Here is a 19985-nt window from a genome sequence, read left to right as displayed (position 1 = left end):
TTCTGCCACATCTTAGCCTGGCGACTCCTCACTTATTTTTTAAAATGTTTTAAGCACGATACTGTTTTATTCCCCACTGCCAGGAGTGAAAGCAGGGTCCTGGGTTCCCTTTGCTTCACCCCATCCTTCAGATCTCACACTGGCTTTAAAAGGTTATGGTAAATATGGCTGTATAATGTATATTCTGGAAAGAAATTGTAACAGATGAAAAATAGTCCTGTCTTCTCTTCCAGTTTAAAAAAAAAAAAAAAAAAAGCTTCCAAGTTATTAATCATGGGGCCACTGATCTGAAAAATTCTACCACTTTCGGGGTCAGGATCACTAAAACTAATCACACAATACTCCATAATCTCTCAAAGAAAATTTTATTGCTGGAAAGACATAAAATGTTTTTGTATACAAAGTTCAAAAATGTGGAAAAGTTAATATTTACATTTTCCATACAGTACATGATAATCTTTTTATGCTTTAATAGAATGCTAAATAGAAAAAACCCAGAAGCATCAGAAAACCTTAAGGTATAACACTTAATTTGAAAACAAAAATTAGGAAAAATATTTAATATTTTAAAGTATGTAATATAAAATACATTTTGTTTATCAGGACTACATTTTCTCCCCCATTTGATTGGCACTAATATTGCTAAACACACTTTTAAATGTTCGGCAAAATCCTATGTAAGTGCAGAAATGACATCTACGTAATGTCTGAGAAAGATACTATATAAACTTTAGTATTCTAAAAGTTAAAAAAAAAAAAAGTTAAAAAAAGTATAAGCAACTGTAAATAGTCATAAATATACAATCTTGAGTGGGCATAAAACTTTTTTTTTTTTTTAAAGAAAATCAATTGCACTTGGCTTAAATTCTAAAAGAGTAACATTTCATCTAATCCTTTAGAACATGTTATTTAAAACTGTAGAAGGATCAGTGAGCAGCATAACATAATCAACGGTGGATGTCAAGCACCTTATTTTAGAGGCACAGCAGATGTATGAAGTTCCTAGAGCAAGACTCTCTAAAATTCACACAGGGAAGATAAGGTGGAATAAGCGGACTTTTAAAGGTGAATTCCCACGACGACACCTTCTGGTGTGTCAAATATTTTTTATACTGTAAAAGAATACTATTTTTCAATTTTCTTAGAAACTCAGTGTAAAGGCTACCAAAGCAGTGTTAAAATACCGAGTAACATAAAAATATTTGAATAGCTGTTCCAGGATTTCTAAGAAAAGTTCAAATACATATAAACTTATTTTCAAATATATAAAAAAGATACAAAGATAAGTTTTAAATACTTCAGCAAAGAAATATCTTGATTTCATACCATAAAAGTAAAACAGCATATAGTACACATCTTAAAATACTTTTAGCAAGAGGAGAATCTTCGTAAATAGAAAAAGAAGATTCCTCTAACTCCCTCCTCGCACACAACTTAAAAAAAATATTATTAACCTGCACATTTCCGCTTTCTGGGTACATTGCCATCGCTAACCTCTGTGCGAAACAAATCCCCTAATTCTCGGAATCCATCGTTTCCAGTGTAACAGTAGGCAAGGTAGCTGTCAGTGCAAGAGAACAGAAGAGTGGTGTTGATAAGACAGCGTGCTGTCCGCTCCAGTGTCACATGAATCCACTTCTCGGCGATGGGATCGCCTGTTTTTCAAGTATCGGAGTGACCGCCAGCGGCCTGCTCTTTTCCACCTCCCGAAGCTGAGTGAACGAGCAGGGACGTGGAGACTTTCAGGCTGCTTGGCTCCGAAGAACCTGGGACCTGCAAGCCGCTGCTCTGCACCGGGCCGGTCTCGGGGACCTCACTTTTTGGAGTCACCCTAGGTAAAAAGACGAAAGCTGACACACACACAGACCAGAGCACAACTGTGATGCCCGATGTCCTTACAGCTGCTACCCACTTTCCACGAGTTTTATTCCCAACCAGTATCCTCCTTGATCAGAGGACTGTTAACTACAACTGTGTGTGTGTACTCTAACACCTCAAAACACGTTTACTTCATGTTCAAATACAATTTTCGCCAACTTCAGAAACTGCATTAAGGACCACCCGGGCACGGGCCGGACGTGGCGTATCGTGGGGAAGACAACTCATAAGACAGGATCCTGCTCTCCGTTTAGCAATATTTTCCTCATTTCCCACCATGGGTGAGATGTTGTGCAATTCCAACACAAAGATGAACTGGACCTCAGCTCTGCCTTTGAGGAATTTACAAATCGAGTGGAGTTTTAAAGGCACACGTCTATATCCAGCATGCAAAAGCTGTCACAGGAACACAAGGCACATTTGGTCTAGTTTGGGAGGGTGAGGTGAGAAACCTGGAGACCTAAAAGTACTTAGCTGTCAGCATTCTGGCTAATTCGATATTTACCTGTGTTCGGATCACCAGTGACCGTTTGGAAAAATTCATTAAAGATAATGTCAACGTCCTTTCATGTCCAGAAAATAAAAAACCTTTTATAATCATCTTCACATAAAATGACAAATGCCTTTTAGTACTGTCATACAGTACTGATTAAAACGTAATAGCCTGTATTTCAGAAGGATGGTGAACATTTACCTACATATACATGCGATCCTTAACAATTTACCACAGAAATGAATATTCCTACTTGAACAACATTCACGAAGGCTCTTTTCAAAGCTGAGAATTAAAGTATCAAACAGCACGTTTATAGGCGGAACCCAAACTTCCTTGGATGAAGCGTACGGATGCACCATCTCCTTTCCAGATGTGCTACTCTCTAATAAAAACATATATAATGCAGTATTCAAAATAGTCCTGATTGAAGATCGCAAAATCAAAGCTCACCTTCCTTCGCTCCGCGTACTTTCGGATACGCTGATCTTATCATTCCCGTTGCCTGCCCGGCCTTTCCCGTCAGCCTGTTCTCCACAGAGTTTGGAGCTGGATGCTGCTGGGGAGGCAGGATCCCCACAGTCCCGTTCTCTTGATCTGGGGGTGCTCGCTCCATCTGCTCTCACCTCCCTCACTGATGTTTCCGGGGAGGTTTGTATTTCTGTCAAAGTTTCTTGTCCTAAGTAATCGTGGTCCGTGATCGCTACTGCGGAAGTGCCGTGATTGGCCGTGGCACCTGTGCTCGTCCCCATGGATTTGGAAATGACCTTCAGCTTGTGTGAACTTGGTTTGTAGTGCTTCTTTTTGTGTTTAACTTTAGAATTGTGCTTTAAGAAGAACTCACACGACTCCTGTAGTACTCTTCGACTTTCACTGATTGGACTGAGAGAAACCAAGGAGAGGGTTGAGTTGGTAAGTGTTAAGCGTTACATAGTAGAAACCAAAAAGCGTATCCTATCTTATGCCAAAAAACCCTAATCGGTCAAGTTAAGAATTCTAAATGATTTATACTTGTAAAATCTGGGATTATAAATACTAGGAGATAGAAGTAGATTGTCATGAAGTGAACTCTTTTGTGCATACGTTGTTAGTTGCCTTTGTCAGCATAAATAGATTGGCAAGGAATTAGGCAAAATCAAAGGATGAGGGCCAGGAAACTTACAGCGGCATAAAGTAGGAGACTATCTGTGTATCACATATAAATATGTCAAATATAAAAGTAAACCAGAGGAGAAAGGACGTAGAATGTAATTAATGGTCGTTGTTAAATTCAATGATTTGCTTTCTAACAATAAAGCTAGCAAGTTATAATAAAGTGAGTGTGAGTATATAAATACAGGATAGATGTGTCATAACAGTGCAAAAAAATTAAGTCCAGTTAAATGCACTTTTCAGACTTCAAAACTTAGAAAAGATCTATAGTTCTGAAAATTTTACCACAAAAAAAGTTTATTAAACCAATGGGGAACAGTTTAAAAAACTCTCTAGTACATTGTTGACAGGAGAGAGTGTACATTGTATATAACTAAAACGAACTCATAAATATAAGTCTACTATCCTGTTATACTATGTAAGTTTAAAATTTTACCATCTTGAGGCAAATAAGTGACATTTTAAGGCGATACTGTGTATAATAAAATTTAAAAGTAGTAAATAATGATCATATATTTGAATCATACTTTATAGATTTCCTTACATATATTTGATCCCACTTAGCCTTTTATCACTGATTTTGAAAAATTACTTAAAATGCTGCACCCAAAATAATCCAGTGATTACAGTTATAATATTAAATATAAGCCAGGGAAAGAAAATGCATAGTTTACACATCTTTCATACTTCAACAGAATACTACAGGCCAAAGACTATTAATAACGGGTGCCAAAATAAAGTAGAGCTCTCCACGAAAAAGATTTCCAAACTTGAAACAACAGTTGATATAATGAAACGCCAGTACGATGAGGACTTGAATAGTCCCTTGGTATTTGTTCTACTTAAAACAACATCAGATAATTCAATAGGTTCTTACTCTCTCTTGCGATTTCGTCTAAAAAACCCTGCCCACTCCGTGCATGTCTTTTTGCTTCCAACCCAGAAGACCGCAGAGATGCCAACAATTAATGTCATCAGATATTTTATCATAAATAAAGCCAATTCTGGTCGAGTTTCTGTTCTGGCCTACAAAAAAGTGAATAATAAAAATGTCAGTGATACATTCAGACTGGAGAGCAGTCTATATAGTCAATGTAAAACTTGAACAAAATATAAATCTTCGGTCTGTTTTAGTATAGAACATTTGACATAGCATAATATAATGAACAGTGCTACTTTAAGTATAATACATTCTTCACTGAAGTTCTGAATATAGAACTTTCATCTGGGTATCAAAATATATAGCCAGAAAGGAAAAAAACACCTAAATATATTTAGGAAGAATATCCGAAATCTTGGTTTGATTTCCCAGCATTTTCCACCTCTAACTATAGCAGCCTCTTATAATTGCCAAAATATTTGGCTCTAAGTATTTATCTACTTTCTTTTATTATAGTCTACCAAAAAATTATACTGAAACCATTGGAACAACATACTATTATAGAGTATGCATTGTTGATGTTTGTTATAAAAATTTGGTTGGTTGGAGTGAAATAAGTATCTGTATAATACAGTAAAATAAGTTCTGTTTTTGTAAGCGTATACTAAACAAAAAATGATACGATAATATGATCAAATTAAATATACCCAAATATAACATGATCATATACCCAAATATAATATGATCAAATTAAAAATACCCAAATAAGGTTCCCACCGCTGAAGAATGAAAAGCAACTCCCAAATCAGAAGTTACTTCTCTTTTTTTCCCTGTGACAGACTCGTTCTTCTGTTTCCGTTCCTCATTATTATTAATCTGCCTTTGCAACCAAATTTACTTTTTAGAAGAGTAGCTAGAGGAGGCACTTTACTACTGTAAACAAAGCCTACACTTGAGGAAAGAACTCTTGAGACACTGACCCCAGTTTCAACTGATGCACAGGGAATCATCCCCTCTGTCTACTGGATTTTCTTATCTGAAATCTAATGTCATGTTCATGATTAGTTCGAGTGTATTTCCAGGGAACATTCTCTATGTTAAAATTAAACAGTGAACTAATACAAATGCTCTCTTACCTGATAAGGACACGGGATGTGGTACTGACGACAGTGGTCAGAGACCCAAGTTATCTCCCAGGTCATCCTGTTCACTTGCTCATAGACATAACATCCGAGAAGTGTCACTAATGGTACAAGATACAGGCCACTAAAGACTCCAATTCGAATCATAAATTTTTTTAGTTTCTCTTGGTTCCGGCCATCATGTTGTATAACTTGTCGAACATGATTTAAGGAAATAATGCCAGCTAAAAGAAGAGACAGCCCAACAAACACACAAAAGCACAATGGCAAGAGCACAAAGTAGCGAGAAGCATCCAGGTCATATAGGCCGACAAAGCAAACGCCACTAATGTTGTCTCCTTCAACTTTGTTCATAGCAAGAAGCATAACAGTCAGAAAACCTGGTATTCCCCACGCAACAGCATGAAACCACACCGCTTTTTGTTCAATGGCTTCACAACTCCATTTTCTTCCTGCAGCTAAGAACCAAGTAATGGTAAGTATCACCCACCATACGGTGCCAGCCATTGTGAAAAAATACAAAAACATAAAGAGAACAGTGCAAGCCTTATTCTGAGATCCTAGAACTACTGTGTCACCGAGTTCTAGCTTCTCATCTGCCTTATTGCAGGCTGTGCGATTGCCTAGCAAGAATCCTATAAAGTACATCAGAGAGACAATGCTGTAACAGACAGAGTAATATATAATTGGTCTCTCTGGGTATCTGAATCTTTTAACATCAATTAAGAAAGTAAGGAATGTGAACAGGGTTGCACAAAGACAAAATATTGAAACTATTCCGATAAAACTTTTTGCGAACTCTAGCTCATCACTTTTAAAATACATGTTAGGGCACGGAGGTGCACACTGGTCAATTCCCAGAAACTTATAGCCTTGTCCCCCAGAAGTCTTAAGATGCCTGGGACACCAAAATCCAATGTCTCTTTGGACTTGCTCTGTTTTCTTCTGAGGACCAAGAAACTGTGTGTGTGGATCAAAAGTTACAGGAACAGTCTCATCACAGTATTGCAATCTGTAAAAATTATAAAAATTAATATATAATTAAATAAATTAAATATATAGAGTCAACATTTTGACCGATTCACTATTTTTATGCTTTCCAACTATAAAATATTTCCTCATGCATTCATAATTAATGGGAAGACACACAACCTGAACAGACCATAGGTTAGAGCTTTGAAATTAACTAAACACTTGTGGTTGTTAGGCCCCAGTGCACTCACATATACTTAATATTGTATTGTATTGTATTATTGTATGTGAACATTAAAATTCCCTTACTCAAAAAACAATTTTTATTTTTTAAACTTTATTTTAAAGGAAGCTCTACACCCAAGGTTGGGCGTGAACTCACAACCTGAGATCAAGAGCTGCATACTCCACCAACTGAGCCAGGCAGGTGCCTCTAACTAGTAATTTTTAAGTAATTTCTCCTTCTAAGACTAAATATTTAAGAAAGCATTTATCCTAAAAACAAGGAATTTATCTTAGTTAGCAGCCTCAAGACAGAAAAGTGCTGGGGCACCTGGGTAGCTCAGTTGGTTAAGTGTCCAACTCTGGATGTTGGCTCAGGACACGATCTGACGATTTGTGAGTTTGAGCCCATGTTAGGTTCTGCACCGACAGCATGGAGCCTGCTTGGGGTTCTCTCTCCCCCTCTCTTTCTGCCCCTTTCCTGCTTGTGCGTACTCTCTTTCTCAAATAACCTTAAAAAAAAAAAAGTGCTGGCTTGTCTGTGTACAGCATTTGGAGTATAAGTCTTGGGGAAAGTCACTTTTTTTTATTGCCTACAGGTAAAGTAGATCAGCCATAGAACTAAGGGGATAGCAGCTAAAACTGGCTGAGACTAGCCCCTTCTGTTTTCAGGACTGACAGGGTAGAGTTCTCTCACATCACCGTTTTGTTTCAGTTTGGCTGTTTTTGTTTCTGTTTTTTTAATGTTTATTTTTGAGAGAGAGAGTGCAAGTGGGGTACGGGCAGAGAGAGAGGGAGACACAGAATCTGAAGCAGGCTCTAGGCTCTGAGCTGTCAGCACATAGCCTGATGCGGGGCTTGCTTAACCAGCTGAGCCACCCAGGCACCCGGCTGTTTTTTTTTTTTTTTTAATTGAAGTATAGCTGACATACAATATTATGAGTTGCAGATGTATAACCCAGTGATTCGACATTTGTATACATTGAGAAATGGTCACCACAATAAGTCTAGTTACCATCTGTCACCTTATAAAGTTAACACAATGTTACTATATTCCCCATGCTGTACATTCTATCCCCATGACATGTTTATTTTCTAACTGGACGTTTGTACTCCTTGCCTCCCTCTTTATGGGCAGACCAGAGTGATACACAGGTATATTTCTATTTTGTGTAACACTTTATCACTCAGTAGAGTATCTACACACCAGTATTAATTGGGAGGATCTATATGGTTTAAAAATGAGTGGGAGTTTTTAACAAGGAAACAATTTATGTATTTTATTTTACTTTACTTTTTAAAAGATTTTATTTTTAAGTAATCTCTATACCCAACGTGGGGCTTGAATTCACAACCCCAAGATCAAGAGTTGCGCACTCCATGGGCTGAGCCATGTTAAACAAGAAAACATTTAAAATACTCTTTAGATAAAAGTAGAAAATAATATGTATGCCCATAAAAAGAACACATATATCTACCAGCATTTCAAAACTTATTATGTCAATTTTGCTTTATATCTTTTAAAATAAAACAATAGAACATTAGAGATCGGGTGGGACCCCTTTCTGGTCCTATTCTTTCTTCCCAGAAATACTCATCACCACAAGTTCAGTTTTCATTCTCTTTGTGAATTTAAAAAAATTTTTTACTATGTTATTTTCTAACCATAATGTTACATAGTATTATTTGGCAGGTTTGAATTTTATATAAATGATATCATGCTGTATATATCCTATCTTAGCATCCTTTTTTTTACTGAACACTGTAATTTTTGGATTTATCTGTGTTTACAGATATGGATCAACCATTAATTTTGTCAACTGTATAGTAGTAGTTTAATGTGTACGTATGCCACAGTTTACATTTATTACATTCTTCTACAATGGACTTTCATTTTTTCCATTTTTTAAAAAATTAGGAATAATGTAGTAATCAATATTCTTGTGTATGGTTCCTTGTTTCTGTAAACGTTTCTATAGAAGGGGACCACCTACAGTGTAAGGTATGAACATCCTCAACTTTGTATGATCAAGTGTTCTTAAAAACAATTATGCATCTACTGGAAGTATATGACTTCCACAAAGGTTCTATACTTTATTCTACAGATAAAGAAACAAAAATGTAGACACAGCTTCCTCCCCAGCTTTATAATGCCAAGTCTCATTGTATCCATAGAATATTTCAAATTAATGATCCCCCAATGTCTACAGAATAAGAGACCAAAGTAATTAATGAAGGTCAATGAGTAAAAAGGTCACTGAGTTGATAAGTTCATTCCCTCCCAGTTTGGGTCAAAGGCACCATTACATGTTCTCATACAACTGTGTACTTCTCTGTTGTATCTAGCATGGTTATAATTTTATACTTATTACTGTAATTATTTGATTACTATCTGTTCCTTCCACCCCAAAGTTCCCACTGTAAGTCTGTTTTTGCTCACCATTGTGTCCAAAACACTTATCACCCATTAAGTGTGCAATATACATTTTTGAAATAAATAATGAAAGCCTGTCACAAACATTCTGGAAAACTAACACCAACATTAAAATATCATTGGAAGCTTTCAGTTGAAAACATGACTTACCTATCACATTCAAGTTCTTCAGGCCATCGGATACCAAAAGTGTCAATTAACTTTTTGCAATCAGAATATACTTTCTCACAAGATTTACGACAAGGTGGAACCACACGAATTTGTTCTGTACAGGTTGGTACAAAAGCTTTGCAAAGGAAAGTTTCAACATTTGGTGAACATTCCAAATTTGCAAGAGGAAGAAAAAGCTATTAAGGAAAACAACAAGATAAGGTTAGAAAACATTTTAAGAGCCAGTGAATGGAATTCATTTACTATTTAAAGTATATACCTTTTCACTTATACTCCAAAAGAATCTTTGCCTCACTCTCAATACAGTATAACTTTTTTCACTTTTATTTATTTATTTAAAGTAATCTTTGTGCCCAATATGGGGTTCAAATTCACGACCCGAGATAAAGAGTGAACCAACTGAACTAGCCAGGTACCCCTCAATATAATCAAATTTTAAGGAGATAATTTCAAGTTAGTCTGTTAGACTTATGAATCCTTCATATACAATGGAATATTACTTTATTTAATTATACATTTTTCAGGAAGACATGCTAAGTCAAAGCAAATCAAAAGCATGAGTTGATTGCTACGTGAAATAAACTACAATATTCAATTTATAAGCATATGCTGAATCCCTTAACACTGTACTGAGCACTCTAGAAAATGAAGGAATGTTTGGGGCGGAGCATGAAAAAGGCATGAGGATCACTAGAGTGTGTACATGCAGGGCAAGAAGCTCAGTGTGGCTAGAACACAAGGTCAAACAGTGGCATTAAGTGTAGAGAGTGAGGTTGGAGAGGTACACTGGGCCTGATCCTGGAAAGCACAAATAGCCTGCTAAATTGCCTGGCCCGGATTTTCAAATCCAGGAATGAAATCCTATCGGAGAATTTTAAGCAGGGAGTATCTCTAGAGTCTGATTGTCAACTTATGTAACTTTTCTGTGTTTTAGTTTCTTCACCTGTAAAATGGCAATAATAATAGTACCTGTCACGTAAGATTGTTATGAGTACTGAGTTAATAAATATAAAGCACTTCGAACAGTGTCTGGCATATAGTGAGCACTCAATAAACATTAGTTACTGTGAAGATTACACTTTATAAGAATGCAGATGGGTTCTGGATAAACCTGCACATTAACCACATTATGTTTGCCTCCTTTCTCTCCTCATGGTTCCTCACTAAAATTATAATGAAGAATAAAAGGTTCTAACCCATTAGTACATGAACAGGAGAGACTACACTAGCAGATCTGACTTTTCCAAAGAATAAAAGCAAAACAAAAAAGAAAGCCCCAACCTTCCAAGACAGAAAGCTATTACAGGAGTGAAAAGTGATTTAATGGGATTCGGGGTGGACTACAAAATAGGAGTGGAGGGATTCAGATGACAATGAGTGGATGTGCCCTAAAGATTCTGAGAGTCTCAGTTCTTTGAAGTAGCAAGTAGCACAAAAGGCCAATATTGTAGGACTGTTTACTAATCAATTTCTCTCCATGCCATCCCAACTCCAACCCCTACCCCAGAAGCCAGATGACTACTGCATTCTACCAGAAGAAATGGAGCTAGAGATGTTCTAACTTGGGGTTTCAGTCACAGAGCCGGGCAGGGATATGGCACAAGGTGAAAAGAGGGGGACTGAATATCTACAGAAACACGGAGCCCTCATCTTGTTCCTGTTCTGTTCAGGCACATACCCATCATCCCCATTCTTTGAAAAAACTCAATGATTTTGAAGAGCTCTACATAATGACAAAAAGCCAGTCAACTTTGAGCTCACCCTACTATGAAGCCCACCATTCGTGCACACGGACCTTTTTAGTGTCCCACACACGTACAACTGGGCAGCCAAGGATCATCAGGCATTTGAAGAAAGCCTCCCATATCAAAAACAGACCAAAACAAGCAAGCAGATCATTGAATATTTGAAGGAAAGAGAGATTATGCAGGGAAGAAAGGAAAATAAATTACAAAACAAAAACCTAAGTATCTTAAGTGAGAAGTTATTGCATCCATTTAAAAAGAATAGCATGGGGGCGCCTGGGTGGCGCAGTCGGTTAAGCATCCGACTTCAGCCAGGTCACGACCTCGCGGTCCGTGAGTTCGAGCCCCGCGTCAGGCTCTGGGCTGATGGCTCGGAGGCTGGAGCCTGTTTCCGATTCTGTGTCTCCCTCTCTCTCTGCCCCTCCCCCGTTCATGCTCTGTCTCTCTCTGTCCCAAAAATAAATTTAAAAAAAGTTGAAAAAAAAAATAAATAAAAATAAAAAGAAGAGCATGCTATGGAAAATTAAGACAGCTCAAATAAAAAAACTCTACAGAAGGACTAGAAGTTAAGCTGAGGGAAGAGATGGACAATCGGAGAGAAAATCCTCCCAATCAGAGGATCGGTCCAAGTGTCCAACACATTACCACAGGAGTTCTAGAAAGAACAACAGGGAAAAGGGGAGTGTAGATGATAATCAAATGAAGAATATAAGACCATTTCTCAGAACAGAAGGGTACTAGCTCCCAAACTGAAAAAGCTGGCATCACACTGCAATCTCACTACTAAAACATTTCTGGACCAAAACTTCAGTCAATTAACTTTCTTTTACAGAGATCTCTCTCACATTCTCCTCTCTTTCAACATCCCAATTCCAAACCTATGCTTCAGTGATTATCCCATCACACAAACTTGTTCTATTATCTCCCACTATAAACACAACACAACAAAACAATATCTTTCCTTGACTCCACATCCCAATCCCCATCCACTCATTATTTTTCTGTTCTCCTTTATAGAAAAACTCCTCAAAATAGTTGTCTTGACGTTCTCCAATTCTGCTCTTCCCATTCCCTCTTGAGCCCTCTCTCCAACCATCCTCATGCTTCAGTGAAACTGCTTGTCATGGCCACCAATAAACTCCATGTTGTCAAATCCAATAGTCAATTCTGAGTCCTCATCCTACTCAGCTCTCAAGAGAGTTTTACATAATGGATCCTGCCCTCCTCCTGAGATACTTTTCTCAACTGGCTTCTAGAATACGAATTCTCCTGGATTCCTACCTATTTATTGCTGTTCTTTTTCTGATCTTCCATTTCCCAATTCTAAATATTGAAGTGCTCCAGAGCTCAATCCTCAGACCTCTATCTTATCTATACTCACTCCTCAGGGGAAACTCATCCTGAACCATGGTGTTCATTACCAACTATGCATGAAGGACTGCCACCATTATCTCCAGAGTCATCTCTCCTGTGAACCCTTGAGTTGATGGCCATCTGCCTCCTGGAGAATTTCACTCAGCTCTCAATCCGCATCTCAAACCCACCATGTCCAAAACATAACCCTAAACAATCCCTCACCTCAGTCTTCCCTGCCTCAGTAAGGTGGTGCCACCATTCACCAAGTTGCTCTGGCCAAGGATCTAAAGATTCATCCTTTACTCCTCTCTTTCTCTCACCCCATATGCAATCCAGCAGCAAATCCTATTGGTTCTCCCTACAAGATCTATTTCAAATCTGACCATTTCTCACTATGACTAAGTTACTATGTCTAAACCACCATATCTTGCACCTAAGCTACTGAAATATTTTCCTAATAGTCTCACTAGTTAACATTCTTACAAATCTCACAGTTAATTTCCATTCAGATCCACACTCCAACCAATGTGATTTTTTAAAATGTAAGTTTGTCCTTGTTCAAAAGACTCTATCAGAATAAATTCGAGAGTCTTTATCAAGTCCTGTGAGGCCTTAAATTTCATGGGACACTGTGGAGGAAGAGTCTTCTAGGTGAAGAGAAGAGCAAATATAAATTTGTAGCCTGACTCCTGGCCACAAATCCACCTTCCTACCATTCTTTTCCTCATTTCCTACCACTCTTTCTCTTATTCACTCCATTGTCACCAAATTGGCCTTTTGCTTCTCATCATTCCATGTATACTTATGCTTAAGAATCTTTATATTTGCTGGGGCGCCTGGGTGGCTCAGTCGGTTAAGCGTCCGACTTCGGCTCAGGTCATGATCTTGCGGTTCGTGAGTTCAAGCCTCGCGTCAGGCTCTGTGCTGACAGCTCAGAGCCTGGAGCCTGTTTCAGATTCTGTGTCTCCCTCTCTCTCTCTGACCCTCCCCCATTCATGCTCTGTCTCTCTCTGTCTCAAAAATAAATAAACGTTAAAAAAAAAAAATTAAAAAAAAAAAAAAGAATCTTTATATTTGCTGTTCCCCTCACATAGAGCACTCTTCCTCCACAAAGTCCCATGACTCGTGTCCTCATTTGATTTTCTGCATAACTGTCACCTCAGAGCACCATTCTCTGCCCACCCTGTGTAACAAATGATCCTGCCATTCTCTGCTCCATTATTGTTTTGTATTTCTTTATAGTCCTTATCACTATCTGACATTTCATTAAATATTAGTTTATTTCTTAATTTCTGCCTTCACCACTAGAATGTAAATTTCATGAAGGGAAGGGATTTTGTCTATTTTTTTTCACGGCTATATCCCTCATGCTTAGAACAGTGTGTGTGTGTGTGTGTGTGTGTGTGTGTGTAATTATTTCTCTATCAATATTTGTTAAATAAACAAACCAATCAGAGCAATGAATGAACAAGGCATGTCAATAAAAAATTTCAGAGCATCAAGATAAAGCAATCATAAAAGCTTCCAGATAGAAAAGAACAGGCTACATAAAAAAGAATTTAATTCTGAGTATCTAATAATTCAGATACTAGGAGACAGTTGAAAAATAATTTTAATATTCTGAAACAATATTATTTAACCTAGAATTATATACCCAACGGAACATTTAGGTGAGAGTAAAATAATGACCTTTTTGGCCCTCTAAGAAATAAAAAAATGTTAACTTTCAAGTATCCCCTTTTAGGAAACAATGAGAGGATGTACTATTCCTAAAACCAACGGATGGAATATAAACCAGAAAGGAAAATGACATAGGACTCAAGAATTAGTTGATCCAACATTGGAGAATGGCAAGAGGAAGCCTTAGCATGATAGCTATGATTCTAGTTCAGAAAGCAGCCGGGGCGTATTGATGGACAGCCAGCTGAAGGAGGAATGTCTCCAAGGGAATAGGAATGGGGTACTGGAAATGACGGGTTATATGACATACTGAGCATCTGAAAAAAGTTGCTGTTAGATGTCTAAAAGTCTGTTGGGACATCTGAAAAAAATTAGCTACAGGTACACAGAAAACAAAGCAAATGGGGAAAACTGCATTTGCTGCATTAACCAAGAGGGAAGATATTAAAGTCAGATGCAATCAAAGCATCTGACTCAGTAATGTACAATATTTAATGTTCCTAGTAATGCTAGAACTGATTGATTTAACCAAAAATTGTATTATAGAAGGTAGGGAAGATAAGTAAAAATGGTAGAGTAAGAGAAATATATTACCAACTACCATATAGGAAAGAATAAACAGATACTGCCTGAAGTTCTAAATGGATGAATCAATAAGTAACAGACGAAGAGGGGCACATGCGCAGCTTAGTCAGTTGAACATCCAACTCTTGATTTCAGCTCAGGTCATGATCTCCCTATTTGTGAGATCAAGCCCCACATCTGTCAGCACAGAGCCTGCATGGGATTCTCCCTCTCTCTCTGCCCCTCCCCCACACATTCTCGCACATTCTCTCTCAAAATAAATAAATAAACTTTAAAAAATAACAGACTAAGCATATTAGAACATGGCTTGTGTATAAGAAAAGTTCCTGAAAGACCTCAAATTAGCTGTGGAGGAGGAGGATTGTGATGAGGATAGAAAAGAGTAGGCAGGAACCGCAGTTTTTCTGTTACAAAGCCTTTAACACTGAGGGTTTTCTTCTAGCTTTATTTAGGTATATTGATATATGATAAATTGAACATGTATAAAGTGTGTGCTTTAACAGGTTTTTAAAGCATTATCACAATCAAGGAAATATCCATCACCACAAAAAGTTTCCTCTTGCCTCTTTGTAACCCCTCTCCCCTCTCCCCCCCTACCCCCACACTAAGCCAATAACATCCCCTAGCAACCACTGATAATGCTTTCTGTCATTATAAAGCAGCATTTTCTAGAATTTTATACAAATAGAATCATACAGCATATGTTTTTTTTTGTCTGGCTTCTTTCACTTGGCATCATTATTTTGAGATTCATCCATGTTGTTCCGTGTACCAATAGTTCATTCTTTTTAATTGCTAAGTAGTATTCCATTGTGTAGGTACATCATAATTTGTTTATCCATTCATTTGCATGGACAGTTTGAAGTGCCCATGGGACATGTGAGTGTGGATATCTACTAGTAGGCAGTTAAATAAATAGAGCTTGCAGGTAAGAGACTTTAGGTAAAGGATGTAGATTTGGAAGCCATCATTATAAAAATGGTAATTGAAATATGTGAATGAAATTACCCAAAGAGAACATGTAGAGTAAGAGAAGATGAAAATTTGGATTTAAGAGAAATGCACTAAACTTATATAATAACATTCTCTTCTCCAACTGCCATTTAAATGGGAAAAAAGGGTTAAGGACAAAACAGAAAATCTATAACTTAACTGTACAAAAAAAGCAGGGAAAGGTCTATCAATGAATTATAGACATTTGGATACATTTCTGAAAGATAAAAAGGAATGGAGGTGGAGTACCTGGGAAGATGGTGGAGCAGGAGCACCCTAAGCTCATCTCGGCCCACAGATAATGCTCATATCAGTGTAAATGACCCAGAAAACAACCCAAAGACTGGCACAACAGAACTCCACAATGAAAGGAAGAGAAGAGGCCACACTGAGGAGGGTAGGACAGGCAGAGACATGGTCAGAGCTAACCAAACCCCGGTGGTCCCTGGGAAGGAGGGAGCCATGGGCATGGAGACGGGAGAGAGACTATCACACAGGGGAACCTGCATGGGGAATATGAATCCCCATAACATTTGGCTTTGAAAACTAGAGGTGCTGAATTTCAGGAGTTCTCACAACCAGTGGGACTTAAAGTCTGGAATTTAAAAAATCAGCAGGCTGGGTTCTGGAAGAGCCAGCTGAGTCCCCACCCTTAAAAAGAGCACTACAAATAGTCTGTGGAGATACAACATAGATGCAGCAGCCTGCGGCACACAGGAGGGTTATTTACTGATTTCAAAGTGTGTCCCCAAGGGGTAGAGATCACTGGGAGACTCCCCCAAGAACAAAGGAGCTAGAAAACACCATTTCCCTTTCCTGCCCCCCAGCATAAACACATGGCCACCTTCAGGAACCAGCCCGATGCTTGATACACACTACCTAACTTGCTTGCACCGCCACCTGCCTGCTTAGGGGATCTGCCTCTTCAGCCGCACCTGCCTCAGTCCCAGCACTGGAGGTCCCCTCCCCCAGAAGACTGGTGGCACTTTGCCAACACCTATCTCCCAACCCCACGCTTTGTAAAGCTTTGATCCGCCGGTGGTGGTGGGCCCCACCAAAGAACAGAACAAAACCGTGGGCCCTACCCCAGTGGTCACACCAGCTACACCCTGCATTGGCAGCAGGTACCCTCTGCCGGCATAAACCCTGTAAACAACGTGGGCCCTGCCCCCTCCAATAGCTCTTTTTTGCAGCCTATTCAAACTGGAGCCACAAGCCTGGCGGTGTGTAAGCACCACTCCAAAGTGACTCCTGCCCTTGGGTGAGGGCAAGATAACCAAACACACCAGGCAGAAAGTCCCAAGAGTGGGCTGGAGGCAGACAGTTGGTCTGACTGCAGTCCTCACCAACCAATAAAAGCTTCTCTGGGGACAACACAGGGAAAGCATCCTTCAGTCTGGTGCTACTGCATCTTGGACAAACACCTGGTCTGACTAAACTCAAGCTCACGGTGGCCCCAGACTGGCCCACTAACAACAACAGGGACCAAACACTGCCCACAACAGGCAAAGAGAGCCACTGCAGAAGACTGGACTAAAGGCAAAAGTGCCCAACATACAACAGTAGGGTGCACACAACACACCTAGAAGATACCCCTGAAGCACCAGATTCCGGTGAACGGGGGACACTGCACTGCAGGGCACCATAGGACCTCTTCTTCATAAGGCCGTTACTTTCAAGACCAGAAGAGGTAGCTGACTTTCCTAACACACAGAAACAGACACAGAAAGTTAGACAGAATGAAGAGAGAGGAATATGTACCAAATAAAAGAGAACAAAACCACAGCAAGAGACCTAGATGTGACAGAGATGAGTAATATGTCTGCTAGAGAATTTAAAGTAATGATCATAAAGACACTCACTGGATTTGAGTAAAGAGTGGAGGACATCAGTGAGACTCTTAACAAAGAGATAAGAAAAAAAGAACCAAAGATGAAGAACACAGTAAATAAAATTAAAAATACACTAGATGGAATAAATAGCAGGCTAGAGGAAGCAGAAAAATGAATTAGCAACGTGTTGGACAGAATAATGAAAGGTAACCAAGCTGAGCAGGTGAGAGGAAAAAAAATCATACAAGATGATAACACATTTAGGGAACTCAGCAACTTCATCAAGCATATTAACATTCTCATTATAGGGATCCCAGAAAAGAAGAGAAAAAAGGGGGCAGAAAATTTATTTGAAGAAATAACAGCTGAAAACTTCCCTAATCTGGGCGAAAAAACCAGATATCCAGATCCAGGAAGCACAGAGATTTCACAATGAAGCTACTCTAGGAGCTCCACACCAAAACACATAGTAATTAAAATGGCAAAAAGTAGTGGTAAAGAGAAAATTTTAAAAGCATCAAGAGAAAAGAACACAGTTACATACAAGGGGAAACCCCATAAGGCTATCAGCAGACTTTTCAGTGGAAACTTTGCAGGGCAGAAGACAGTGACATGATATATTCAAAGTACTGAAAGAAAAAAAAAAAAATCTGTAACCAAGAATATCTATCCAGCAAGTCTATCATTCAGAATAGGAGAGGTAGTTTCCCAGACAACAAAAGTGAAGGGAGTTCATGACCACTACATAATAAGAAATAGTAAAGGGGACTCTTTGAGTGGAAAAGAAAGGCCATATGTAAGAGTAAGAAAAGTAAGGGGCGCCTGGGTGGCTCAGTCGGGTGAGTGTCCAACTTTGGCTCAGGTCATGATCTCACAGTCTGTGAGTTCAAGCCCTGCGTTGGGCTCTGTGCTGACAGCTCAGAGCCTGGAGCCTGCTTCATAGTCTCTGTCTCCACCGCGCCCCCCCCCCCCCGCCCTTCCCCTGCTTGCTCACTCGCTCTCTCAAAAATAAATAAAAACATTAAAAAAAAAATTTCTTAAGAAAAGTAGGAAGGACGAAAGCAGTAAAATTATGTATATCTGTAAAAATCAGTCAAATCACAAACTGAAAGAATGTAAAGTATGACACCATATACCTAAAACACAGTTGGGAAGAGTTGTAAAGAATGGGTTCAAACTTAAGTGACCAGCAATTTAATATAAACTGGTATCTCCAGGTGTTATATACATACCTAATGGTAATCATAAGTCAAAAACCAGTTACAGATATACAAAAAATAAAGAAAAGGAATCCAAGTATATTTCTAAAGAAAGCCAGCAAACATGACAGAAGAGAGCAAGAAAGGAAAGGAACTGAGAAGAACTATAAAAACAACCACAAGTAACAAAATTGCAATAAAAACATATCTATAAATAATTACTTTGAATATAAATGGACTGAACACTCCAATTAAAAGACACAGAGTAGGGGCACCTGGGCGGCTCAGTCGGTTAAGCATCTGACTTCGGCTCAGGTCATGATCTCACAGTCCATGAGTTTGAGCCCTGCATCGGGCTCCATGCTGACAGCTCAAAGCCTGGAGCCTGCTTCAGATTCTGTGTCTCCTTCTCTCTCTGCCCCTCCCCTGCTCATGCTGTGTCTGTGTCTCTGTCTCTCTCTCTCTCTCTCTCTCTCAAAAATAAATAGACATTAAAAAAAAAAACAGAGTAACGGTATGGATAAAAACACCAAGACCCATCTATATGCTGCCTATAAGAGACTCGTTTCTTACCTAAAGACACAGGCAGATTGAAAGTGAAGGAATGGAAAAGCATTGACCATGCAAATGGATGTGAAAAGAAAGCTGGGGTATAACAACACTTATATTGGACAAAATAGACTTTAAAACAAAGACTGTTACAAGAGACAAAGAAGGACACTTTATCATCATAAGGGGGACAATCCAACAAGAAGATGTAATAACTGTTAAGTATTTATGCACCCAACATGGAAGCATTCAAATACATAAAACAGTTAATAACAAACACAAAGGAACTAATTGATAGCAATACAATAATGGTAGTGAACTTTAACATCCCACTTGTATCAATGGACAGATCACCCAAACAGAAAAATCAATAAGGACAGTGGTTTTGAATGACACACGGTTTCAGATGGACTTACCAGATATATTCAGAACATTCCTTCCTAAAATAGCAGAATACACATTCTTTTCAAGTGCACATGGAACATTCTCCAGAATAGATCATATATTAGGCATCAAAACAAGTTTCAACAAATTCAAAAAGATCAAAGTCATAAGATGTGTCTTTTCTGACCACAATGCTATGAACTAGAAATCAACCACAAGAAAAACTCTGGAGAGAACACACACACATTGATGTTAAATAATATGCTACTAAACAATGAATGGGTCAACCGAGAAATCAAAGAAGAAATAAAAAATTAC

At 38.5% G+C, this 19985-nt stretch overlaps 1 protein-coding gene across 2 annotated transcripts in view; it reads right to left on the bottom strand.

The window, feature by feature from the left end:
* Positions 1 to 349: 349 nt before the first annotated feature.
* The window catches only part of FZD6 (frizzled class receptor 6), a 43754-nt gene continuing 24118 nt past the window's right edge, over positions 350 to 19985 (bottom strand). For both annotated transcript variants that reach the window (XM_060611065.3, XM_060611066.3), the window contains exons 3-7: positions 9324 to 9520; positions 5540 to 6557; positions 4401 to 4549; positions 2825 to 3253; positions 350 to 1831 (exon numbers count right to left, since the gene is read on the bottom strand). In XM_060611065.3, coding sequence (XP_060467048.1) covers positions 1663 to 1831; positions 2825 to 3253; positions 4401 to 4549; positions 5540 to 6557; positions 9324 to 9520 — 1962 coding nt within the window. In that variant the 3' untranslated portion in view covers positions 350 to 1662. The remainder of the gene's footprint in view (positions 1832 to 2824; positions 3254 to 4400; positions 4550 to 5539; positions 6558 to 9323; positions 9521 to 19985) is intronic.

This window comes from Panthera onca, chromosome F2 (genome assembly GCF_046562875.1).
Source record: "Panthera onca isolate mPanOnc1 chromosome F2, mPanOnc1 haplotype 2, whole genome shotgun sequence".
Taxonomy (NCBI): Eukaryota; Metazoa; Chordata; class Mammalia; order Carnivora; family Felidae; genus Panthera; species Panthera onca.
The sequence above is the reverse complement of the archived record's forward strand: the minus strand, read 5'-3'. Positions and strand labels throughout refer to the sequence as shown.